This window comes from Ovis aries, chromosome 25 (genome assembly GCF_016772045.2).
Source record: "Ovis aries strain OAR_USU_Benz2616 breed Rambouillet chromosome 25, ARS-UI_Ramb_v3.0, whole genome shotgun sequence".
Classification (NCBI taxonomy): Eukaryota; Metazoa; Chordata; class Mammalia; order Artiodactyla; family Bovidae; genus Ovis; species Ovis aries.
Genome location: NC_056078.1, coordinates 28,603,142 through 28,630,057, shown reverse-complemented (window position 1 = coordinate 28,630,057; position 26,916 = coordinate 28,603,142). Strand labels below are relative to the sequence as shown.

General features: G+C 38.6%; 1 protein-coding gene across 9 annotated transcripts; it reads left to right on the top strand.

Moving 5' to 3' along the window:
- The first annotated feature begins 1,495 nt into the window (after positions 1-1,495).
- ANXA7 (annexin A7) lies at positions 1,496-26,714 on the top strand. Of its 9 annotated transcripts, none has more exons than XM_042241011.1 (15): positions 1,496-1,561; positions 3,654-3,717; positions 4,870-4,924; positions 6,912-7,116; positions 7,705-7,806; positions 8,418-8,482; positions 8,893-8,958; positions 12,656-12,758; positions 12,975-13,069; positions 15,518-15,631; positions 15,873-16,043; positions 18,682-18,852; positions 18,933-19,008; positions 20,098-20,210; positions 22,597-26,714. In XM_042241011.1, exons 3-15 carry the CDS (start codon positions 4,871-4,873, stop codon positions 22,717-22,719), a joined length of 1,458 nt encoding a protein of 485 aa, XP_042096945.1. In that variant the 5' UTR covers positions 1,496-1,561; positions 3,654-3,717; position 4,870; the 3' UTR covers positions 22,720-26,714. The 9 variants fall into 9 exon arrangements, with proteins under 9 accessions (XP_042096945.1, XP_060262644.1, XP_060262643.1 ...); XM_060406661.1 differs by having other exon boundaries at positions 22,354-26,714; XM_060406660.1 differs by having other exon boundaries at positions 1,496-1,887.
- Positions 26,715-26,916: the final 202 nt, after the last annotated feature.

Here is a 26,916-nt window from a genome sequence, read left to right as displayed (position 1 = left end):
AGGTCTCCAGGCAGCCTGGGCAAAAAGGCCCAATGTTTGCCGGACAGACTGGTGGGAGCTGGGAAATTAATGCTGGGTTCCCAGAGAGTTGTGCAGTATCGTTTAAATTTTGGCAGTGACCTTTCTCAAGTACCTTACATTTCATCCCTGTTTTAGGGCCATGCATATTTTGCCCTTCCCACTTAAAAATTTCATCTACCCTATCCCACTCCCATGAGGAAGGCTTGGATAGTTCTCGAAGTTTAGTGTGCATAGACCCACCTTGAGGACTTGTGAAAACAAACTGCCAGGCTTCACCTCTAAACTCTCGAGGTGAATTAATTCAGAAGGTCAAAGGTGGAACAGAATAATTTGTGGTTCTAACACGTTTCCAGGAAATGTGGCAGCTGCCAGTCTGGGGGCCACAGTTTGAGAACCACTGTAAAAGGCAGCTAGCTGTCTTTTTGTTGCTTTGGAATATAAACTTTCTGGCTATGGTTTTTCCTGTGGTCATGTATGGATGTGAGAGCTGGACTTTGAAGAAGGCTGAGCGCCGAAGTATTTATGCTTTTGAACTGTGGTGTTGGAGAAGACTCTTGAGAGTCCCTTGGACTGCAAGGAGATCCAACCAATCCATTCTGAAGGAGATCAGCCCTGGGATTTCTTTGGAGGGAATAATGCTGAAGCTTAAACTCCAGTACTTTGGCCACCTCATGAGAAGAGTTGACTCATTGGAAAAGACTCTGATGCTGGGAGGGATTGGGGGCAGGAGGAAAAGGGGACAACAGGGGATGAGATGGCTGGATGGCATCACTGACTGGATGGACATGAGTCTGAGTGAACTCTGGGAGTTGGTGATGGACAGGGAGGCCTGCTGTCCTACGCTTCATGGGGTTGCAAAGAGTTGGACATGACTGAGCGACTGACCTAATTAACTAATGAGTTTAAAATACTGCTCTGGGCCTTGAAATGGCCTCAAATGTTTAATGCTAGTGTGTGTGTAATTCGATAGGGCTCTGGTGTGAGGTGAGCCTAGAATCACCTAAGAATTCCCTTCTGGAGTGGTTTTGATTAAGGAATCTCGTGTTCCCACTATTTAGGATCCCCAAGAATATTCATTTCACAAGGCACTATTAAAAGACACCATTCTTGTCCTTAGAAGATAACCAGAGAGGACTGCACATCAGGCAGAGAGGCTGCCCCTGGTCTCCAGTCTCGAGGCTTCTGCGGCCCTCCACTGAAGGGGCTCCAGGATGCCTCAGAACCGCCTCGGTTTCCCAAATGGCTTGAGACAGCTCAGAAGGAACTGTGATAAAAACTGGCTGGTGCGCCCGAAGGGACCTCCTCCTCGCAGGTGGAGCGGCGACGCGGGGTCGAAGGGAAAGCCCGAGCCGGGGTCCCAAAGGTCGCCCGGACGGGCCCGCCGGCACCGCCCTGTCCTACCCCAAAGGCGTTCCCGGCCTCAGCTGCGGCCCTAACGGGCTCCGTCGGCGGCCGGGGGCGCCCCGCCCTTCCCAGACCCGCCCCCGGCTCCATCTTGCTCCGGACCAGGTTGGGCCGTAACGCTGCTCCGCGGGGTCAGGTGAGGAACGGCGCCCCCTACCCTTGCAACCCCTCAGCCCCTCGGTTACCTCGCCGCGCCCAGCTCCGTGGCCCGCCACCCGGGAGTGGGCGGGGCCCCGCCTGCGGCCTCGAACCGGCGGGGGGGACCGGGGGGAGGCTGGAGGGGCCTATAGGCCCCAGGGGTGGCCGGCGAGCCGGTGCGCGCATCTTGGGACCCGGGCTGCCTGGTGGGGACGTTTGGGCGGGGTCGGCGAGGTGGCCAGACCACGGGAAGTCCTGTTCGCCGGTTGTCTCTGCCCCTCGTCTGTCCGGGGATCCTAGGGAGCAGTGAGGCCTCCGGCGCAGGCAGGTGGACCACAGGTGGAGGGACGGAGGCCAGAGGATGGCCCTGCTGAAGCGGCCCTCTAGGAGAGCTGAGTAGGAAAACCAGCGAGCAGCTAAGTCCGCCTAGACTTCTTGGTGACACAGCAAATTTAGGGAAACGGGAAATCTGTACTTTGCTTAGTGAGCCCTAGGACGAATGCGGAAGGAAGCCTGAAATTGTACACTGGCCCAGGTTTATAATTCTTCGACACTACTGTAGGAAGAAGCATTCCGGGTTTGATTCCTAGTCCCTAACCGGCAGCAAACCTACGCGGATATGCGCCTAACCTGGGTGAACTCTTCTACAGAAGATGATGGCTGATGTCCACCATAAAGTGACAGAAATGAAAGGAAGTCATGCAACTGCCTCTAAACTTCCTCAATTTATGCCAGTTGGTGGGGAAAACTGATCTGATAAAGTAACCTGTCCTGATTAGATAATGAGTATAATGAGTTACCTACCAGTCAGGGAAGGGGTTTCAAGTACTAGATAAGGAGGTAGAACTGCAAACCGAAGCCTTTCAGTCCTCCCTGGTGGTGTCTGCCTACCCTGTCCATGCCAGAGCCTAGTCCTGCCTCCAGTTCTTTATCGAAGAGCCCATGCTGACAGATTTAAATGGTCCTTCCCAATCAAGAGGCAGATTTTGGAAAATTGTAGCATCTACTGTTGGCCATCTTCATTCACCCTTCCTGTTTTGCTTCATTTGTTTCATAAATTTGGAACAGCTACCTCCTGTGTCCCTGGGCTTCATGCCATCTCTGAGACTTGCCTAGTGAGACCCAACCCTTTTAGTAGTTGACTCACTGGGTGGGGATGGTTTGGAGAACCAGGAATGCTTTTCTAGTCTTTTTAAAAGTAGTTGCTGACTAAGAATGTTGAAAAGGAAGTAAAAATTGTGGTTCACTAGTACAGTCTAATTATTCTTTGGGCAAAGTTGAGTAGTTTGTTGAGTCACCCTTGCGTTTGTTTAAGCTTTGTACAAAAGCTTTTAAAATCTGAAATAGATGATACATGCATAATTCCAAAAGGTCTATAGCTACATTGAAAAGTCTCGTTATGCTCTAGTTCTCCTCTCCAGAGGTAACTGTTTCGTACTTTGTTGAGTCTACTTTCAGGGATATTCTCTATATACAAATAACTGTATGTTTTACACATTTGGTTGCAGATTATCTATGCAGTTTTTCATCTTGCTTTTTTCCCACTTAGTGTGACTTAGAGATGATTTCATATATGAATAAAAGGAGAGCTGCTCATGTTTTTTTTAATTAAACTGTTTCTTTTGTATGGGAGTATAGCCAGTTAACAATGTGATAGTTTCAGGTAGACAGCGAAGGGACTCAGCCATACATATAAGAGAGCTGCTCATTTTTAATAGTTGCCTAACATTTATTGTATGGCTTTCCGTAATCTGTTTTAGCTGTCCCTTATTAATGGTCTTTTAGGTTGTTTTTAATGTTTTATTTTGGCCAAACTGCATGGCTTGTGAAATCTTAGTTGCCTGACTATGCCATAGCAGTGAAAGTGCTGAATCTTAACCACTGGACTGCCACGGAATTCCCTAAACCTTTTTTTGTTACAAATAGTGCTCTAATGAATAGCTGTGTATGTATAATAATTTTGCATTTTTGTAAGTATTTTTATAAAGTACATCCTGGAAATGGCATTGCATTCTACTCTTTTATATTATTATTCTTTAAAATGTACCCAGATTCACTTTCTTAAAGGTGCTTTGTTTTCTTATATGCAGATAGTATTTATCTTCATTCTGTTCTGAAACTCTTGTTGGCATAATTCCTCTAGAACCCTTAAAGGTGAGACTTAATGTAGTAGTTTTAGACTGTAGAAATAGGACTTTGTCACTGGAACAGTTCCTGAGATTTAGAAATTTAAATAGCTTATATAGTCTTTGGTGCTATAACACTTGTTGTCTTTAAAATTATTATTAATTTCTCCCATAAATTATTTTCAGACTTTTTCTCTGGAACCTGACCTCTTTTACCCTTGGTCCATCTGACTGTTCTTAGATGGTATTGCTTTTCCTTTACTCCTTTTATCAACTGGGCTTGGAGAAGAAGAAAAAAAAAATGATTTAACATCCTTTCCATCCAGATCTTTGGATCCCAAATGACTGCTTTAGAACTGTCTGAATCAGTATTCTTATTATCTTTCTTAATAATTTTTAACTTCTGCTAGATATACGCCCACTCATTTTCAATTTAGCAAGTTTTTAGCTTCTATATTGTGCTTATGTCCTAAGGGACACAATAATAACTTAAATTTATTTTCTAATTTTCCTATACTATACATTCAAAAGGCAGGCTACTTCCCTCTGCCCCTCTCATCTCTTTATCAGCACCTAGAACAGTGCTTTTTGCATTATGGGTTTTTGTAAATGTTGAACTGGATTTGTTTGGGATCTTTTTTATTTTAATTGGAGTATAGATTTACAGTACTGTGTTTATCAGTGTTAGTTTCAGGTGTATAGCAAAGTGAATCACTTATACATATACCCACTCTAGATTCTTTTCCCATATAATCCATTACAGAGTATTGAGTAAAGTTTCCTACGCTAAACAATAGGTCTTTATTATCTATTTTATACATATTAGTGTGTATATATCATTGTTTGGGGTCTTGATAAAAGAGAAATACAAATCATTTATAGCTGTACTGGGGAGAAGAGCCAAAACCCATATTGATAAACTTGACAAATTAAATGGTAGATTCAGAAATACCTAAATATTCTGATATCAAAATATTATTTACAGACCAGCAGTAATAGCATCACCTGGAAGGGTAGTTAGAAATACAGAATCTCGGGCCCCATCTCAAAACTACTGAACCAGCCTGCCTGATAGACTCTTTCAGAAGATGTGATTTGATTTAAATTGTGACAATGTGTATCTTCGAAGGCCTTATTCCTTATAGGAAATTACAGAGGACATTTCTTATTGTTGTTACAGAATGTCATACCCAGGCTATCCGCCCACAGGCTATCCACCTTTCCCTGGATATCCCGTAAGTATTGCCACTCATGATGCTAAAATAGCTCATGCCCTGGGAACAGGTGTTGTATAGGACTAGCCAGCCCATGACAGATCTTACAAATACGCTAGAGCAGGGGTATTAAATTCAAACAGCCAGAAGTACTGAGTAGAGTACGTGAGTAAAGGCAGGGTTGTGGAGGGACGACAGAGACTTGCGTCACCTATGGAAAGCCACCTGTTAGTCCACTTCAGCCTGATGTGGCCATGCACGGAGGGTGATTCAGTGTTGCTGGATATTCCATTTCTTTAAGTAAAGCCAACAATATGGATTTTATATGAAACTGCCCATTTTTTAAAATTGGGAAATGCGTATTTTTAAATGTTAAGTACTGTATGATTCAATACAACATGTATGTAAACTAAATCCATCCTATGAGTCACTCGTTTTTAACCTTTGTGTTGGATGTTTAAAATAATTAAGAAGGGCTTGACTCAGGAAGACAAATTGCAGTGGATTAGAGGGCCCTGGATTTGTAGTTCTGAGACTTTTAGTATTCTGAGTACATGTTATAAATGTGCCACCAAGTTTTTGTTGTTTATCTATACTGTTCTGAGGAATAACCTCATAGCTGAGGTTAATGTATTTCAGTTTTATGCTCATAAGTATGTAGGGCTTCTTTGTAATTCTGGGTAAATAGAAAGAGGGGCCTATATGGATTAGTGACAATATGTGTACCTGTGTGTAAAGTGAATATATAGTTCTCCTGAATTTTTCATAAGAGAAATGAAATTTGTAACTATGTTCCCAGGTCCCTATGTACTAAACTGGACTCTGGCAACCATTTCTGTCAGTATAGGCTGATGCTGAAACAGACAATCTCACCATCCCAATGCTTCAACACAATAAAAACCTATTTCTTGCTTACTCCAGTCTCCTAGAAGTCAGTGGTGGGGATGATGGGGGAAGTGTGTGGTAGGGAGCTAAGAGACTTTGTTCCATTTCATCTTGTGGGTTTTCAGGCTCCTTCTATCCTCTGTTGCCTTAGTATATTGACTCTACCTACCATCCTCTATTACTTTGGAGTCTTCCACTGGATTCTTTGCTTCCAGCTGGCAGATGAAGGAAACGAGAGAGGAAGAGAGATCTTAGAGGACTGGGCAGGAAGCCATGGGGACCAGGCTGGAAGTGGTGTACATTACTTCTGTCCACTGTCGTTTACCAGTATTCAGTCATACGGTCCTATTTAACCGTAAGGGGGTCCTGGGAAATGTAGTCTCTGTGGCCTGGGGAAAAGTTTAGTGAACATGTAACAGTCTCTTTGGGCTTCTTCCCAGGTGGCTCAGTGGTAAAGAATCCACCTACCAAGCAGGAGAAGTGCGTTCAGTCCCTGGGTCAGGAAGATCCCCTGGAGAATGAAATGGCAACTGCCTCTAGTATTCTTACCTGGGAAATCCCATGGACGAGGAACCTGGCAGCTACAGTCCATGGGGTCTCAAAGAGTTGGACATGACTTAGTGACTAAACAACAACAGTCTCTTCAGACTTAGACATTGTGTGATCTGAATTGAGGTTCAAAATGTCACACCCAGTATGTGCTTAGTTCACGTTTTTATTCTTTCCGTTATACACAGGTCCGGTGTATTACAAGAAAGCCATGAATTCTCTTTAAGGTAGAGAGGCAGATCGTTCCCATATTTCCAGGTGCTAGGAAAATGAAGAAACTATACTGAGCTTCGCTAGTTGTTCATGAAGCCTTGAGGTTTGAAACGAGACACTCCCAAATAGAGAAACAGACTCTTCTTGCCTGACACAGGTAGATTTACATAAAACTGAATTCTGTCAGACAGGTATCCTGACAAACTACTATACTGATAAACTAGTATGAGATACCAGGACTTCTAATGAGCTTTTTAATATGTAAAAGAATCAGCTAGACCTTAACAGTTATCTCTGTTTTCTTAGCTAGGTTCTGTTTCTCAGTGATCACATTCATTTGAAAACTTTTCTGTTTTTTCAGCCTACAGGTCAGGAGTCCTCTTTCCCGCCTCCTGGTCAGTATCCTTATCCTAGTGGTTTTCCTCCAATGGGAGGAGGTGCCTACCCACCAGCACCAAGTAGTGGCTACCCAGGAGCTGGAGGCTACCCTGCCCCTGGTGGTTATCCAGCCCCTGGAGGCTATCCCGGCGCCCCACAGCCTGGCGGAGCTCCATCCTATCCTGGAGGTGAGTCGTGGGTTGTGGAAGTAGTGTAACACTTCTTTTCTTGTCTCTTTAATCCTTTTCATTCCTGTTTGTTTTGTATGAAATCAGAGTTGCTCTTAGCCTGCTTCCTACCTTAGATAGTAAAGACTTAGCTGGCAAGATAGAGGGATAAAGATTCTGAGGAGGCATGAAAGCTGGAGAATTCTCAGGAGCAATCTCCAAAATTCTGTTGTGAAGGAATTAGAATAAATCTCATGGTCATAAAGGACTAATGGTTTGCTTGATAATTTGTAATCTTAAGAACTGATGGAGACATTTGATTTTAGCATGATTGTGACCTTAGGACAGTTCTGTCCACAAGATGTAAAAAAAAAAAAAAAAAGAAAAAACTTAGCACTTTTATATTGTAAGTCATTAGGGCAAATGAAAGAAGTAACATTTTTTTAAATGTATTTTTTAATGAGGAAGGAGTTGTTGAGAAGTTGAATTTAGACCAAAGGGACTGCTGCTGTAGCATTATAGAATGTTTCTTTTATTATTTGTAAAGTTTTCACTTCAATCATGAGACCTGTCACTATAGTTTATTTTTCTCTCTTGTTCTTCTTCCAGGCCAAGGGTTTGGAGCCCCACCAGGAGGAGCAGGCTTTTCTGGTTATCCACAGCCACCTACACAGTCTTATGGGGGTGGCCCAGCACAGGTCCCACTACCTGGTAGGTATCAGTTGTCCAGAGAAGCACGATGGCTTGATGTTTTGAATTTTTCAGTTGCCATTGAAAGAACTTAGTTTGTGTTTGGGATCATCTTTAGTAAATGTTTATACTAAATACTTCTTAGGTACTATCTGATTTCATGAAAATGTATTAATCTGATAAAAAAGGTTTAATCATAAGATGGAAATAAGGACCTGTTTTTTTCAATTAAAAAAAGTATCTCTCCTGAAGCCAAAAAAACAAAACCTTTAGGAATTTCTCTGTCATTCATGTAACACGAAGGGAATGAGCCCAGAACCATGTGCTGCTATCCTTTCCAAACAGAATCAGAATTTAATCTGGTTCAACTATTTTGTTCTTCTTTTTAAAGTATTATTTTTAAAGAAATTGTGTTAAATGGTTTTAAAGAAATTATAACATGGAATATTTTTAAAGGTCCTTGTGACCAAAGTTGTTTTTTGATTCAGTATATCATGATACTTAAAAATTATTCTAGTGAATAACATAAGTGTGAATGTCCTCATATGTTTCCATATTCGTAATAAATCAGTGCTGTTTTGAAAAATTAGATAGCTAATACCTGTTTGCTATATTTTTTTCTTAATATATAGGTGGTTTTCCTGGGGGAGCGATGCCTTCTCAGTATCCTGGAGGACAACCTCCTTACCCTAGTCAGGTATTTTTCGTTTCTGTCTTTTAAATTAAGTCTGCTAAAGAAGAGCACTACTCCTTTATTGATCTTAGAGATTTCCTTGAAGCAGGGAAGACGGTCTGTAAGAGACACTTAAGACTTTAATCTTTGCTTCTGATAGACTCCATGCTCTTTGGTCCACCAGTGTCCTGATGACTTTGATAAGACAAACATAGGTCCCTTCTCTCAGGTGATGACACCCATACTCTTTTCTTCATAGAGATTCAATCATTAGATTGGATTCTCGGCATTGGTTCTAGTTCTCTTTCCTCGTCCCTTGCTGGCAGTATAACTGTGAACTCAGGTGGCTGGGTGATTGATATTTCTAGCTGTGTTTTATGAAGTATTGTTTTATTTTCCATTTTTGCCTTTATAACTTTCCACTCTTCTTTCAGATCAATACAGAATCCTTTCCTTCCTATCCTGTTTTCTCTCCTGTTTCTTGGGATTATAGCAGTGAAGTGAGTAAGGTTTTCTAATGTTCACTAATCACTCAGTCCCCTAAACGTGCCTTGATTTGTTTCTGATTTCTTGTGTATTTGTCTCTCACCACTTCCTCGCGGGCTCATGATAGCTATTTCATCTTTATGTCCCTTTAGTGCTTGGCAAGCCCTTTAAGCGTGGTAGTGATTAATGTCTGTTAAATTGATTTTTCAGTAGTCTCAGAAGGCCTCCCATATATCAAATCCTTGCCCCATTTCAGTATAGCTCCTTACTTTAATGTGAAGTTTTATTCTTTAACTGACTTGTTAATTCTTTTATACCCTATGCCGGTTACTAGGAACATAAGCAGTTTTACGTTTACTTTATCTTGGTTTTCTCATTTCATACTGTCTATTCATAAAAGTCTAGCGTTTTTAAGCTTTTTCTTCGGCTGGGTTGGGAAAGGGATTACAGTATTGGAAGAGAAACAATTTAACCATTTTCTGGCTTACTTTCCTGATTTGAGGTATTTGAGCTCCAGAGAGATTAAGGAACTTGTCCCAGGCCACACAGCTAGTGAATGACAAAGCTGAGACTAGATTCTAGCTCTCCTGCTTTCCAGAACAGCGGTCTCTTTGTTAAAATATGCTACTTTACTGGTACAGTAAATGATATTCCTTGAAAGCCCATAGTACATTGCTTTCACTTCTTTTTTAAAAAAATTATTGCAAGTTGATTGTCAATCATAGTATAAAGTTGTAGCTATTCTAATCATTTGTTATGAGAATTTTTATTTTAGTTTAGTTTAAGCATGTGTATACTTTTAAAGACATCATTTTATGAGTGAATATAAAAGATTTTTAAACATAAAAACACTTAAAGTAAAATACACATATACCTGCAGCTTATCTTGTGTAACAATTACCATCTTAAACTAAAACCAGGGAGTTAACAGAGCGGTAGATTTTGGAAGAGCTTTTAGATGGAGATGGAATAGACTACCTCATGAGCTCCCTGTCACTGAAAATCCTCTGGTGGAGGTTGGTTGCTGTGTGTGTGTCTTGCTTGAGTAGTTCAGGCAAGTGACCTCTCTTGATTGATCCAATTCTAATTCTGTGGCAGGTTTTCAGCAAGAAGGTTGGAATCAAATGGGTGTCAAAGGGTGGAACTCTTGGTGGCAGATAGAATGAGCTTTGCTGTGCTGGGAAATCCTCTGTAGTTAGTGATTTGACCTCAAGAACATGGACCCTGATTTCTTTTGAGTTCAAAATAATGCCTGGAGGATGATAGTATTCTTGATGAAGAGTCACTTCAAACTTAGACTTTGAACAAAGAATAAAACAAAGCCATTTTTCCCTCCAGATGAAAAATGGAATAGGTTTTGGTTGTTTTTAAAAACAAGATGATAAAATGAGAGTCATCAAACAGTACCTGATGGGAGTTAGTTTCTCTTACTACCTAGTTCAGTGTATTTTAAACAGAACCTTCTGCCCTGCTTAGGATTTTAGTCACAATGGTTACATCAAAGGAAACTTTCATAGTTTCATAAGCCTCATGTAAAGGCAATATGTTGAAAAAGTTTTTCTACTTGAATATATGCTACAAGTAGAATATTTTTAGTTTTCCTTAAAACCACAATACAAATATTTCTTGTTAGTTCTTTGCTTACGTTGCTGGCTTAGAAACTAGTGACAGATGATTGTTAGGCTTATTGGTGGAAAAAATGTATAGATGAGTGGGAGGAATTACAGACTGTAAAAGTGTTTGCTGAAAGATGGTCTGGTCTGCTTCTCCCCAAACACTTTGTCCCTACAGTTACTAGCATGTTGCTGTATTCAGTGGGTATAACTTGAAATACAGCTTCAGTTGCCTAAATAGCAGCTGAATAATTTTATATTTTGAAATGATGCTGATTTCATCTTTAAATGATACTTTAGAAATACTTGGTTAAATAAAACATATTATTAAAATTAATTTTTAAAAAAAGTGGTGGGATATCATCTTGTCTCATCTGTCTTAAGCCCTGATTTGAGTCTTTTAAGAAAACTAATAAACTGTTTCATAACTTTGTATTTAGAATTTTTAAACTTAATTTTGTAATAATTTCAGACATTAAAAAGTTGTAAAAATTATATATGGTTTAATTACTAAGTGTATCTGACTCTTTGCAACCCCATGAATTATATGTAGCCTGCCAGGCTCCTCTGTCCATGGGATTATCCAGGCAAGAATACTGGAGTGGGTTGCCATTTCCTCCTCCAGGGGATCTTCCTGACGCAGGGATCAAACCCAGATCTCCTGCATTGCAGGTGGATTCTTTACTGACTGAGCCGATTCCTATATACATACCCTCTACTCAGATTCCCCAAATATTAACTTCTTACATAAATACAGTGATGAAGAATTAATATTTTAATGATGGTACTACTCGACCTTTAGTCTTTATTCAGATTTCATTAACTGTCCCAGTAATGTCCTTTCAGCTCAGGATCAAATCCAGGATGAAACACTGCATTTGTTGTCATGTCTCTTCAGTTTCCTTTAATATGAAATAGTTCTTCAATCCTTGTTTTCATCACCTTGACATGTTGGAAGAGTACTACCAGTTATTTTGTAAATATTCCTTTATTTGGGTTTGTCTGATAAGTCCCTCTGATTAAATCTAAGTCATGCCTTTCTAACAGGAATACCACAGAAGTGATGCTGTGCCCCTAGTGTCTCTTATTGTTGATTTACCCTCTTACTGGAGATAACTGGTGGTGATCATTTGTTTCAGACAATGTCTGCTAGGTTTTCTGCTGTAATGTTACAAAGTATACAAATTATACTTTTATCCACTAATTTTAGCATCAAATTAGCGACTCTTGCCTGAAACACTTATTACTGTGGTCTTTGTCATTGGTGATTTTTAAATTTCTTCATAGACTGGTGTTTAAAAAATGTATCCAATTTATATTAAAAATAAATAAATAAATTTTTAAAAGTAAAAAATGTATCCATTGTTTTGCTTTTTGGTTTGTCCTTAAAAAATTGATGAATAACTCCAAGAGTCTCTAGTCATCGATTTCATTTTTGTGCTTTTCTTATTGTAAGCTGTTTTATTTTATGTCTAGTAATCAGAGCCTATACTGAAAATGAAGAGAGATTACCAAAATTACTTTGCTTGTTTGAAATCTCACTGGGCAACTCCGACTCTGCCTCCCTAAAGCCATTATTATATTCTTTAAATAAAACACTGCCACTCATCTCACACTACTCAGGGATCAATCTCTTTTCCCCCCTATTCTCCCTTGAAGAAAACCAAGGCATAGAAAGATTGTGACTAACTTCACAAGCTTGACTGTCTTGTTTCCTGAAAGTCTGGTGTCATGCTGTCTTTTGGCAGGAGAAGGATGATCTATATCTGTTCCACCACAAAAATAAATATTCTTGTCCTGAAACCTCAGCACTGGCTTTCTTGCCCAAGAGTGATGATTGGAGAAGTCTTAAGTTGTTGTCTTATTAGCAGAGAAACCTGAGTTGGGAGGGATTTTTTATTTTAAGCTAGTGTTTCTTTTATTAAAGATGTTGAACATTTTTTCATACTGTTTTTCTCTCAGTTTTATTGAAACCCAATTGAAATAGAACATTGTGTTAGTTTTAGGTATGTAACATGTTGAATTGGTATATGTATATATTGTGAAAGGATTAGATTGCTACAATAACTGACCTGGGTTTTATGCCTCTTGTTCTCAGCCTGCTGCAATGACTCAGGGAACTCACGGAACAATCCGACCCGCTGCCAATTTCGATGCCATGAGAGATGCTGAAGTTCTTCGTAAAGCGATGAAGGGTTTTGGTAAGGAAAACGTATTTTTGTCTTATTTATAATCAGTTCAAGTGATTGGATATAAAGTAAAACTAATGTTTATATCATAAAACCAAGTTTAAATGTGAGCCTGTGTGCGCACGCCTCAATTTAATCTAGCACCAGGAACCTTGTAATCTAAAAAATGTCCTCAGTGAGCACCCCACACAGACCTCATCCTTACTTAGACATGTGTGGTTCTTCCAGGTACAGACGAGCAGGCAATTATAGATGTTGTGGCCAATCGTTCCAATGACCAAAGGCAAAAAATTAAAGCAGCTTTTAAGACCATGTATGGCAAGGTATGTTTTGTTTTGTTTCATTTTCTTTTTAGGACTCAGCAAGAACAGTGGCCTGTAGGCCCCGAATTCTGTCAGGTTGGATACTATATTTTTACTAGTACTGATAAGTATAAAGTAGAGACAGCTAGACTCAAGAGACCCCAGAAGAGATGTATTCAATATTTATTTCTCTTAAAAGCCTTTCCAGTTCTAGAGTAGTCCTTGATCTCATAATCGTACCCATGTACTATGTCTGGTAGGTGACACATGTTCAGTAGAAAGTAGATTATGACCTTAATGATAATCATTAGCTTGGTTCAGTCTTCTCCTTGAAGTGGGATTCAAGGACTTCTTATGTGGCCCTTGCTTATTCTTGGCCCGTGGCATCGTCTTTCACTTCTCTCCCTCCTTGCAAACATATCCTGTTTTACAGTTTTATAGAACCTCTTGCCATTCCCTGCACACATGCTTCTGTGGTGATATATGTTGTTTTCTCGTCCTGGAATACCTTTTCCTCTTTTGTCGCATGGCAAACAAGCTCTCCAGGATTTGGCTCGTTTAAGCTACTTTGTGAAGTTTCTCTCATTGCTTGTTCCACTGTGATCTCATAGCACTTTGTAAGACCTCTGCTGTAACTAATCTCAGTGCCCACTCCCTAAAAACTGTGAGCTGCCCTAGGGCAAACCATGTCATATTCATCTTTGTGTTTATAGTACCAAGGACAGGAACAATAACAGATAGCCACATAAATATTTGTTGAGTGGATGATCAGTGAGTAAATCCATCAAGATCCTATGGCTGACAGGTGCCATGGCTGCTTAAATATAAAGGGCAAGCGGGGGTAGCATTGGTTTGTCATTCAGATAGGAATCCTAATTTCTAACATTCTCTGGATCCAGTTAACTTTTCTCAGAATGGGAGTAGAGACCCCCTGACCTGATTTATCTTTCCTACTCTGCTTTCCCTCTGTGCCCAACCCAGTGTCCACTTCCTTAGTCTTAAGGCTCCTTAAGCGACACAAGCTCTAGGTTCCCTTAGGGTTCAACATCAGCCTCATTTTTGTCACAAAAATATTTTTTATATTATGAATTTCTTTAGTTCACATGTAGTCTGTGCTTTGTTGTCCTAAATTTTCTTGTGTATCACTTTTGAATTAAAACTAAATTCCCAGACTATTTTCCTTACCCACCACCACTTTTTCTCTGGACTTCTTACTAATAAAAACACTGTTCCTCTAGCCAGCTGTGGAGTCTTTGACCCCACATTCTTCTTTCTCAATCAGTCAGTGAATATTGTTTCAGTGCCTGTGTATGCCAGGCACTGCTTTGTCCTGGCAACTGGTTATTGCTTGTCTTGTTGATCTAATCTGTAAAAAGGCTCATTAGAAATGTGTCTTCTATCTCCTTCTTTTCATTCCATTTCCCCTGTCACCACTCAAACCCAAACCTTTATTACTCCTTATCTAAATATTCCAGTAGGCTAAATTTCATATATATCTTTGGTCATTATAATCCATACTGCCTGTTGTTTTCTTATGTAAAAATTTTCAGTGACTCCTCCCAGCATGCAGAATCAAATCCATGTTCTTTAGCTTGGTATTCAAGGTAATAATTCAAGAATATAGTTTCAACTTTGTTTTTATTAATGTCTAAAAACATTATTCTTAACAAAATTGGTTGTCTTATTGTCCCATTGAATAAACTTTGCTCATTCTTGTGTCTATACTAAGTAATTCTCAGCCTGAGCAAAATATCACAATTTCTTTTCAAATTTAAAAACACATGCAGAATCTCTGAGTATTCATTCTTGACATAATTTTTTAGAAAAATTCTGCAGATTATTTTAATGCATATAGCCAAGGCTAGGAACAGCTTTTGTGTTCTTGTTTGTTTCCCTCCTCCTTACCTGAAATATCTTTCTCCTTTCTCTTTGCTAATTTTTGCATACTCTTCAATATCTTCACTGAAGTTTTCTCTGACGCTCTCTAGCCCACTTTAACTTTTCCTACTTCAACTTATTTCTGTGCTGCTTATTCAACTGGTGCTGGAGAACAGGCTGCTGTATTTTAGTTTTTAGATGTTTGTCTTTTCTTCTCAAATAAGAACACAATGATGATGATTTCTGCTTCCTCATAAAACAAGAACAGTTTCTTATGCTAAGTAAATACATGTTTATCATTTTATTAATTTGAATTATTCTTTGTTTCAGATTCCTCTTTTTTTGTACCTGGTGTAGTGGCGGAACTACAATAAGTTTATTATCAAGTATTTATTGATAGAACGACTGAAATATATCTTCTTGAATATAATAAGCTTAAATACTTATTCCGTAGTGTATGATATTCTGAACAGAAATTGAGGTTTTCTTAAAGTAGTTCAATTCCATTTTTCTCGTATTTCCCTTAAAAAAATTGAAGCAAAACAAAATTTGGAGAGCTCATATACTGAATTTGTGTTTGTAATGTAACAGGATTTAATCAAAGATCTTAAATCAGAGTTAAGTGGAAATATGGAAGAACTGATCCTTGCCCTGTTCATGCCACCTACATATTATGATGCCTGGAGTTTACGGAATGCAATGAAGGTACTATATGGCATTTACTTTGAGTATTTTATCCTATTTCAAATGTAAAACCCCATAAATTATGGCAGTTCTGAGTTTACAGTGACAGGTAAACCAATATATTATTTTATATCATCTGAATATATAGAGCTTTTCAGTCTGGAGGCCAGAGTTATGTTTGGTGGAACATTAAGATTTAGTAACTTATATAAATTTGCTTTTTGTTTATAATTCTCTCTCATTCTCCCTTAATTTCACATAGGGAGCAGGAACTCAGGAACGTGTGTTGATTGAAATTTTGTGCTCAAGAACAAACCAGGAAATCCGAGAAATAGTCAGATGTTATCAATCAGAATTTGGACGAGACCTTGAAAAGGACATTAGGTCAGATACATCCGGGCATTTTGAACGTTTACTTGTATCCATGTGCCAGGTGAGTATTGAATTAAGTGTCTGAGTGTTGGTGGAGGGAACATTCTTTACTGCCTACTGCCAGTGGGCATTCTTTATTCCTTTTAATATCTAGCCCCCTTGGAATCTTGACATCTTTAAGAGGGACAACAGAGAATCATTTGTATGGGTTTCTTTATTTCTGTATTGAAAATGATTTCTGCAAATCTGGTTGTTGTAAGGAATCGGCAGTTAACCGCATGAAGGTTGTATGAAATCAGAAATCAACTTGAGGCTCTGTGTCTTAGAATGAAGCTGAGTCTGTATTTTTAAGGTTAGCATCGTTCTGCTAGTTAATTGGGACCATCAGCTGAAGATATGCAGGCCTGCTATGCAAGGTGACAAGAGTGAGACAGAAATGCAGGAAACATTTCAGCATCCACTGAAACACCGTGCTTAAGCACCTTCCTTGTTCTGATTCCCTAGATTTGCTGGCAGAGTTGCAGAAAATTCTCCAAATAGGGTATTTGGAATGATGCTATAAATAATCAGGGTATATTTGAAAAAGATGATGCAAAAGACTAGCATACTGATTCAGTATCAGGAGTTACTGGCTATCCCGCTAGTACACAAGGCTGGACAGTCTTGAAGATTCTAAAAGCAGAGGAGAGGCTCTCAGAGCAAAGGGATGTAGTTGCAGAAAAGACAATGTGCCAGAGCGTGTGGGTATGGAAATGAGAAAACAAAGCAAATGGGTGGGAGGACATTGAATTTACCACAACAGAGCCGGAAGGTAGCTTAGCATGAAAAGAAACTCAGAAACACAGATTTAATGCTAAAGAAATGATTATTCAGACTTTAATGAGGTGCTGAATGTCTCTTTATGCAGGGTTCAAGGCCCAACCATTTTATAAAATAAAGGACCCTCTTCCAGGAAGTGGCTTTCTAGGACAGTGGGACCATATTGTGTGCTTGAACCCAAAGGCAGTCATCTGGGGAGCTGGTGTTGAGCTCCTTCGCCTGTGCTGTATTCCGCCTGTTTAGAATAGGCTTGTACACATTGCTTGTGCCAGTGACCTTCAGAAAACAGTTCCTCAACCTTCAGGAACACGGCTCCATTCTGTTCCTCAGACAGACACTAAGACTCTAGAGGGCGACCTTTTCCTTGTTTGGGTTTATGTTTCTGTTTCAGAGAGAAACCAACGACCCATCCATCCAAGCTTTACTCTTACTCAGGCCCCGAGCTTCCTCTCTCCCTCTCTGCCCCATCCCATCCCAGGGAAGAGTTTGGTCTATAAATGGATACAGACTGTCAGCACTTGTGTTACTTACATATTAAGATTGCACTTGGATGAATGAAAGGAAGTTCACGAAGCCTCTATCCTGTATGCTTCCTCTTTTGGCTTAACTTCCTTGGAGGGAGGGGCCTTGTCTTTTCTTGGGTCCCCACCACATAGCACATCCTGTTGGTTCTGTTCCTCTGGAGAACCCTGACTAATACACTCTGGTACCAGATAAGAGCTCCATACCTTTTAGGTACATGGTAAATGTAAAGTGGAACTCAGTATAATGCTGATTTTAAATCCCAGCCAAGCAGAATCATACTTTGTTAATTTGAGTGGTAGTTCATATCTCCTAGGAGACGAGGTCCGCAAAGCATGGCTTAGGAGTCGCTTCATCATGAGAAATCTAAAGTTATTTCAGACCTTGGAGTTCAGGGATATCCAGCTTCTGGGACATCTCAGTGCATCTCTCCCCAAGCTAGAAGAGACAGTGCTCACTGGCTCAGAACATGGACTGATGGAAGGAGACCCTATCACAAAAGAAGCGAAAGTGAAATTCCCTTGATGCCGAGGGATTTCTCCCAGAGGGTGGAAGTGGCTGCATTGTCAGTGTTCAGGACTTGTGGGTCAAAGTCTGTGTGTGTGGCCACAGCCTCTGGAGGTGCTATAGTCTGCAGTTTCAGTACAGTCTCTTTCTCCTGGCCCAATTACCACCCTTCAAAGCACCTCCTCAGAGAAGCTTTCCTGGACTCTCCTGGGCCATTTGTCATTCCCTGCTCTGAGCCTGCATTTAATTCCCGAGAGTTTGGTTGTAGCTCTAATCCCTCTTTGGAGACATCTTTTATCTCCTTCGTGGGAGGAATGGAGTAGTAATAGTCATTTCCAATCTCTTTGGTTTGTATCATACCTAGACTTTCAATACCTGCTACTGGAGAAATGTTTATTGAATAAAAACAAAAAACCCCCACAGCTTGTAAACCAAGGATCAAACCCAAAAGAGTAATTTCTTTAAGAATCCCTGTCTCTTTAGTCTATAGAGAAAGCTTTTTAAACTGAATATCAGTAAAATTGTCTATACCTTCAAAAGTAAAATGTCTGCATAATTTTTTATGGAAACGTTTTCTAATTTAGCTCTCAAAGCCCTGTAAAACCTCTTGTTTTAATATAACCTCATCAAACCATGATCATACATTATAAAATCCATAGTTGGCAATGTAATAAAATACTAGTTACACTAGTATAGTTTCTTTGGAAGTGAAAGACAAGCGTGACAAACTTTATGCATTAATTTTTAGTAAATTGTCCTTTTAAATTCAAAAGTGACCATATTGGAAAACCTTGTTTTAAAAATAAGACTTGTATCACTTTCTTCTAACTCCTGCTTTCCTTTTTTTGCAGGGAAATCGTGATGAGAACCAGAATGTTAACCACCAACTGGCTCAGGAAGATGCTCAGCGTCTCTACCAGGCTGGTGAGGGGAGACTAGGGACAGATGAATCTTGCTTTAACATGGTTCTTGCCACAAGAAGCTTTCCTCAGCTGAAAGCTACCATGGAGGCCTATTCCAGGGTATGAGCTTTTCTTTTGAAGATTTTGCTTCTATTTTGAGGTGTTAAAATATTTCAACCCCTATACATTTTTGTCTACAGATGGCTAATCGAGATTTGTTAAGCAGTGTCAGCCGTGAGTTTTCCGGAAATGTTGAAAGCGGTTTGAAGACCATCTGTAAGACACCTTTCCTGTTTTCGCGTTTTGCTTCATTTTGTTTGTAAATGAGTGTTATTTGTTTCAAATAACTCTGAATAGTTGTTCCCATTAAGTGGTGATTCTTAGTATAGCCTCCCTGGAGTCTGCTCAGGCAGAGACAAGCTAATCCTATGTTTTTGTATGCAGTTCCCTATGAATGGTTGGTGGTATGATCAAATAGGATTGTTTTGGAATTATTTGGTCTTTATTCTCTATACCCTTCTTGAGGACTATACAAAAATATATAATGGATTGTAGCATTTCCATTAAGGTAAATGGGAAGCCCTAAGGAAACTACAGAGTGCCGCCGCACAAACCATCATTTTGAGCCCCCAAACGCCTTTCAAGTATTAGCCAAAGGAGACCCTTTTCCATTTGAAATTAAAAGCCCAGTTTTTGGTCCTGACGTCCAGAAGCTTAATGAAATGGAAATTTTGTTTTCATGGAGAATATAAGACTAAAGAGAATATTAGTAACACATTGGTATTAGCAATTGAATATTTTATAAATACTACTATTGTAATTGTAGCTAACACAATAACGTACAGTTAGTCCATCTTTATGAAAGGTAGAGCCTTTGCAAACTTAATTTTCTTAAGCGAAAACATGTCAGATTTCTTACTATCATTCTCAAGTCTGTGTTTTCTTATTTATCTTGGAATCTATCTTACATCCTTCTTTCAGTCAAAGGATACATTTGACATCTAGAATTCAGATTTTAGTCATTTTTCCGTTTAGTTAGGTATTACCAGGCTACAGTTGCTACGCATTTTCTCATGTTAAGGGGGAAAATGTTAAGAATCTTAAGTGACTGCATCTGTGGAGAGAAAATAGGATTTACTGGCCAGAGGGAATCTTGTAGAATTGAAGGTAGACTGTCTGATGTAGCTGGAAAGAAAGAGGGAGGCTGAGAAAAATCATGGGGGAGAGCACTCTACAACTCACCTAAGATTTCTGAGATAATTACATGGGAAATGCGCCAAAGCAGCTGGAAGTGATAGATGAAACTGGTGTGTGGACATCTTCGTCAAGTCACGATTTCTCGTCTGAAGCCTCTCTCGCTTTCAGTGCAGTGTGCCCTGAACCGCCCTGCCTTCTTTGCTGAGCGGCTCTACTATTCTATGAAAGGCGCTGGCACAGATGACTCCACCCTGGTCAGGATTGTGGTCACTCGAAGTGAGGTGAGGCGCTCTCTTTCTGTCTGATCGTCATTTGATTTTGAATGTTGATTCTTTTTTCTTAGTGATATATTAAACACAATTTTTCTTCTAGTTTTATTGAGATGTAATTGATATACCTCACTGTATAAATTTAAAGTGTGCTGCATAGAGATTTGACTTACATCAGGAAGCAATTATCACAGTAAATTTAATGAACATCCATCATCTTATAAAATACGAGATTAAAGGAAAATATTTTTCCTTGTGATGAGAACTTTTAGGATTTACTCTCTATAACATAAAGCAGTGTTAATTATATTTATCACATTGTATATTACACCCCTAGTAACTTATCTTATAACTGGAAGTTTGTACCTTCTGATTGTCTTTCTCCAGTCTGCCCCCCTCAATCCGCTGCCTCTAGTAACCACAAATCTTATCTTTTTGTTTGAGTTTGTTTGTTTTTGAAGTGTATTCGCCTACAGTACTCTGCTGGTTTCTGTTATAAAGCATTGTGATGTGATATTTCTGTACATTTTAAAAGGATTCCCATGAAAAGTCTAATTATGACATATCATCATACAAAAATATTCACATAGTTATTGACTGTATTCTCCACTCATTCATACTCTTCGCTCATTTATTTTGCAACTGGGAGTTTGCACCTCTTACTCTTTCACCTATTTCTTTCCTGCCCCCAACCCCCTCCCTTCTGGCAGTTACCTGTTTGTTCTTTGTGTCTTTAACTCTGTTTTGTTATATTTGATCATTTGTTTTTTCAGATTCCACATGTAAGTGAAATCATACAATATTTGTCTTTCTCTGTCTCACTTAGAATGTTAATTTCTTAAAAGTTCCTCCGTTGGTTGTCAGTCCATGAGTGACGTTAAGAAAGAGCTCTGTTTTTCACTGCTGGTAGCGGTTGTATAAAGCATAGCGTTCACCTTCTTCCTGCTGTGAGAGGCTTGCTTTAGTGAAACAGACTGCCAGGGAATTCAAGAAGAGGTTTATCTTTTCGTTTTCATTTTGCTTATGTAAAAAACTGGATGAGGGAATTCCCTGGTGGTCTAGTGGTTAGGGTTTGGCACTTTCACTGCCAAGTTCAGCAGTCAGGGAATTGAGATCCTGCAAGCATGAGGCGCTGCCAAAAAAAAAAAAAAAAATCAACAAAAAGCTGTATGAAAGACCTATGCAGATTAACCCTATTGGACATAAAAATTCTTAAAATTTAGCATGCACTGTATAATAAAATAACTTAAAAGTTTTATCTTTATCTTTTTACTTAAATATAGCCTCAGATGTATTCCTTTCTTTGACTTTGTATATTTAGTAGACTTTTTTTAATTGAAAGAAAGCATGTACTACAAAATTGTGTGAAAGAAGGTAAATCATTTTTTAAAAGACAACTGTAATACAATATTTGGAAAAACTTTGTTGTGTCTTTGTTTTTAGACTTAAATTTTCTAAGCAGGATCTCTTTTTCTTTAATTATAATAAAATATACGTAACACAATTTACCATTTTAATCACTTTTAAGTGTATAGTTCCGTGACATTAAGTTCATTCCCATTGTTGTGCAACCATCACCGCCAGAACTTTTTCAACTTAAAAAACTGAAAATCTATATTCATTAAACAATAATTCACCATTCTTTTTGCTTCCCAACTCCTAGCAGCCACCATTCTATTTTCTATCTTATGTATTGCAATTTGATTTCTCTAGCTAATTTATATAAGTGGAATCATAAAGTATTTGTCCTTTTTAACATTTTTAGGGTTCATCCACATTGTAGCATGTGTAAGAATTTCCTTCTTTTCTAAGGCTGAATAATATTCCATTGTATGTATACATTGTGCTCATGTCCGACTCTTGGTGACCCCATGAACTATAGCCCGCCAGGCTCCTCTGTCCATGGGATTTTCCAGGCAAGAATACTGGAATTCCTTCTCCAAGGAATGTATACTCTACCTTTTGTTTATCCATTCATCCGCCAATGGACACTTGGGTTGCTTCCACCCTTTGACTGTTGTGAATAATGCTGCTTTTAACATGGGTGTGCAAATATTTGAGCCTGTGTTTCACTTTTGTGGATACTCAGAAGTGCAATGGTTGTGTCGTATGGTAATTCTATTTTTATTTGAGTAATTACTATACTGTTTTCCAGTGGCTGCACCACTTTACACTCCTACCAGCAGTGAACAGGGATTTCAACTTCTCTACATCCTGGCCAACACTTTGCTAGTGCCGGTATAAATGCTAGCTATAAAATGTCAGTCCTTTGGTGTTTTTTCCCCTCTGCTTTGGTTATAATTAGGATCTTTTCACTACTAAAGAATAATTTTAATAGATTATCAGTTTTCTTTAACAACTTTTTTCTAATATTACAAACATCGTGTCTTGCATGCAGATCGATCTTGTGCAGATAAAACAGATGTTCAGTCAGATGTATCAGAAGACGCTGGGCACAGTGATTGCAAGTGACACGAGTGGAGATTACCGAAAGCTTCTTCTGGCCATTGTGGGCCAGTAGGAGAGATTTTTATAAATGAATGAAGCTATTCAAAGCTTATCCTGCAAAGCAATGACTGACCTGCATGCAGCAACATCAACCCTCACCTAACCAAAAGAGCTTTTACTAAGGACTGTGTCAGGGTATTGTGCTTGGTTTGCACATGTGGTTATTGCCTTAATTCCAATGTTATTTTTTTCCTCTATGTACAATCAAGTAAAGCCATATCACAATGATGAAGTAATAATGCAATGTTTGTAAAGCGTAATTCTCACTGCACTTATTCTAAATAGGATGCCGAATTGAGTAAAAGTCACAATAATTTCAAATTCTGTGTAATAATATTGAATAAATTTTAATAAATAATATTGAACATTAGAAAAAACTCTTTGCTTTCCATTGGACAGTTATAGTTGGTAGTATGTCAAAATTGTATTACTTTTTAAAACAAATTCAGCTGTTTTGACCTAAAAGAGTAATTTGCATCTTACTTCACATAAATCAGTATTCTATATTCATAAACACTGAACTTCCCACATAGAAAATAGTTTAGTATTGGCTGTAGCGGCTTTTTAAAAAGAGATTATATGTTTATATGCCTAAAATATATAGCCTACTTTTATGTCTACTAAGACTGCCTATAGATCTTTATTGGCCCTTGATTTAAAAAAAAAATTATAAAATACTTTAATTTTAGTTGCAGTTTAATCATGATTCAAGAAAATGAAGCTTGACACATAAAAGGTGCCAAATTAATGAATGAATGAATGAAGCTTAAATCATCTTCCTGGGAGACTGAATATTAGTTTTTTGGAGAAGTAGTTCAGGAACTCAGTTTGTGCTATAGCAGTGTGATTTCAAACCTGGGTTTATTCCCAGTACTAAGCAATTGCTTATTATGTTGAGCATTACAATAGGAAGTTAGGGAAAGTACAAAGGAAGGAGGTTTGTAATCTAGTGGGGGATCTAAACAAAACTTAGGTTACAAGGATATTGTTAGATTATAAATTCTTCTGAGAATAATAACCCTATTTGTTCTTTTTGTTGAACTCCCTAGCACAAAGCAGATATTTAATATATATATGGTGAATGATTGTACTAAAAATTGAGGGAAAGAATAGTAAATATCAATTACAATTCAGTGAACATTTGTTTGGGGGTAAGTGCCAAGGGACATACATGCAAGGTGGTATAAGACACAACCTTCCTCTTAGAGGCCTATGTATAGCTGTAGTGTGAGGCGAAAGCAAGATACACTGGTCGAAGGATAACAGGCCAAGATAGATTTCTGTCATAGATTTTGGAAAAATAACCAACAGCAATAGGATTTGGTAAAGGAAAAGGGGTGTAAGTTATTAGAGAAAAAATTTGTAAGAAATATATTTTTAAACTTTTAAAGATTGAGATATAACTCATATATCATACCATTCATCCTTTTAAAGTGTACAATTTAGTGGGTTTTTAGGATATTCACATACTTGTGCAACAGTTACCACAATCAATTTTTGAATATTTTCATCACCCGAAAAGAGAACTTACACCCATTAGCAGTCTTCTTTCCTTTCTTCCTGCCTGTCCCCTGGCAATCGCTAATCTACTTTCTGTCTCTGTGGATTTCCCTGTTGGGGGCTTTCCGTACGAATGGAATTATACAGTGTGTGGCCCTTTGTGTCTGGCTTCTTTTAACTAACGTACTGTTTTTAAGGTTCACCTGTGTGGTAGTATGAATCAGTGCTTCATTCTGTTTATGGCTGAATAATCCATTCTTTGGATTTACATTTTGCTTGTCCATTTATCAGTTGATGGACATTCAGGTTGTTTTCACCTATTTACCATTATGAATAATGCTGCTATGAATATTCATGCACAAGCTTTTCTATGGACACAAATTTTCAATTCTCTTGGCTATAATAACAGGAGTGGAATTGCTGGTAGTAGTAGTGTCTTTAACTTTTTGAGGATCTGCCAAACTATTTTCCAAAGCAGCTGTACCATTTTACAGTCCTACCATCAATGAATGAGGCTTCCAATGTCTTCATTCTTACCGACACTATCATTGTCTCTTTGATTCTAACCATCCTAGTGGATGTAAAGTGGCATCTCATTGCAGTTTTGATTTGCATTTACCTAATAACTAATGAATATATTTTCTTGATTGGCCATATTTTCTTGATTATCCATTTGCATATCTTCTTTGGGGAAATATCTATTAAAATGCCTGTTTTTAAACTGGGTTATTGAGAATTCCCTGGCAATCCAGTGGTTAGGACTCCATGCTGCTGCTGCTGGAGGCCCAGGTTTGATCCCCTGTTTGAGGAACTAAGATCCCACAAGCCACATGGTCCCAAAAAAGATTATGATGTATAGAAGGTAGGATAGTTATCTCAGCACAAATTCAGTCGTAATCTTCACTTGGGAAAAAATCCTGGGAGAAATGTCTTACTCAACAGTTACTTGTTGTTTTTGAGAACTTTTATGACTTATAACACTAACTTTAAAGGCATTTTTCTCAATTTTTATAATTTTAATATGTTTATTAGCAGAAAAGCAATTTATTTTTAAAATTAGACTCTGGTGACTCTCCATGGAAAGTAATGTGTGTGTGTATAGTTTAATATTTGTTTTGAAATAATTTCAAATGTATAGAAAAGTTGCCAGGACAGTACAAAGAACTCCCATGTCCTCTTTACCTAGATTCTCATAGTTAGTATTTTATTGGTTCATTACTTACTCTGAGTGTGTGTGTGTGTGCATAAGTCTTTTGTTATTAGTCTTTATCTGAACTGTTGGTGGGTTGAGAGAGCAAACTGCAGTCACGCTGTCCCGTCACTTCTAAACACTCCAGCGGGTGTTTTCCCCTGAACAGGGTCACTCTTCTACATAGTGGCAAACAATCTTCCCCATCAGTAAATCAATATTGGTACAACACTACCACCCAATCTATTAAGCCTATTCAAATTTTGCCCACTATCCCAACAATGTCTCTTCATTTCTGGGTCAACATCCTATACAGAAATACGTACTGCATTTAGTTGTGTATTTTCAGACTCCTTTAATCTGGACGAGTTGCCAGTCTTCTGTAGCTTTACAGTTTTATTAAAAGGTACAAGCTTTTATTATAGGATGGCTTACAATCTGGGTCCTTTGTCTGTAGGAATACCACAAAATGATGCTTTGCTTTTCTCAGTGAGTCTCATCAGGAGGCATAAAATGTAGACTCCTCCCCACACTGGTGATGTTAACCTTGATCATTTGATCATGCTGGCTTCTTAAATTCAGTTTTTCCCTTTGTAATTGATTAGTATTCCAAAATCATGCCACTAAACTATTCCTTATCAAATCTCCACATACCAGCCTTAGCACCGAAGACTCCTGTCTGAATCAGCCACTTCTATAGTTGGTGCCAAGTGGTAATTCTCTATTTCAATCATTTCCTCTCCATTACTGGATTGACATTCAACTGCTATAAAGAGCTTTCCTTTCTCTTCATTATATCAGTGTGAACTTGTGTATTCCTATCTTATTCAACAGATTGTAATCCATTATCATTGTTTACTTTGATGTTCAAATTGTTTGATTTGGCCAGGAGCCCCCCTCAAGTGGCTCCTAACAGTGCAACATTTTAAAGTATGTATACTGCTAAGATTCATCGACACGGTGAATAGCTATAGTTAATCCATTTTGACTGCTTTGTAATATGCAATTTTTTGGATATATTATCAGTGTATTCATCCACTCTTCCTTTGGGTTGTTTCCAGGTTTTTGCTATTGTATTTTGCCTTTCCAACTCTGAGGTAATGCTGAATTTCAAATGTATTAAATGTTTCCATTAACATCATATATTTGGAGTCTATTGTGTAAATATTGCGCACTAGAAGCATAGTGGTTTTGCATTCTTCCAACAGTGTGTGAGGCACTTACTTTGCAAATATTGTCTTAGCCGCATTTTTCACGGAGAAAAACTTAAATGATCTGTTTTCAAAATCGTTTAATAAAGGTTTTTATCTTTAAATAAATTTCCTTTTGGTTTGTCTATTTATGGAGGGTTATTGAAAGAAAGGAAATGGCAACCCACTCCAGTACTCTTGCCTGGAAAATCCCATGGACGGAGAAGCCTGCAGGCTCCAGTCTATGGGGTCGCAAAGAGTCGGATACGCTGAGCGACTTCACTTTCACTACTGAAAGAAAGGAGTCGAGAAAGCAAACTCGAAAGTGGAA

Excerpts from the sequence above, each read along its gene's own strand:
- ANXA7 (XM_042241010.1), top strand. The coding sequence starts at position 4,871 with ATGTCATACCCAGGCTATCCGCCCACAGGCTATCCACCTTTCCCTGGA. Across the intron at positions 7,807-8,417 it reads AGCACAGGTCCCACTACCTG|GTGGTTTTCCTGGGGGAGCG; the intron begins GTAGGTATCAGT and ends CTTAATATATAG. Across the intron at positions 12,759-12,974 it reads TAAAGCGATGAAGGGTTTTG|GTACAGACGAGCAGGCAATT; the intron begins GTAAGGAAAACG and ends TGGTTCTTCCAG.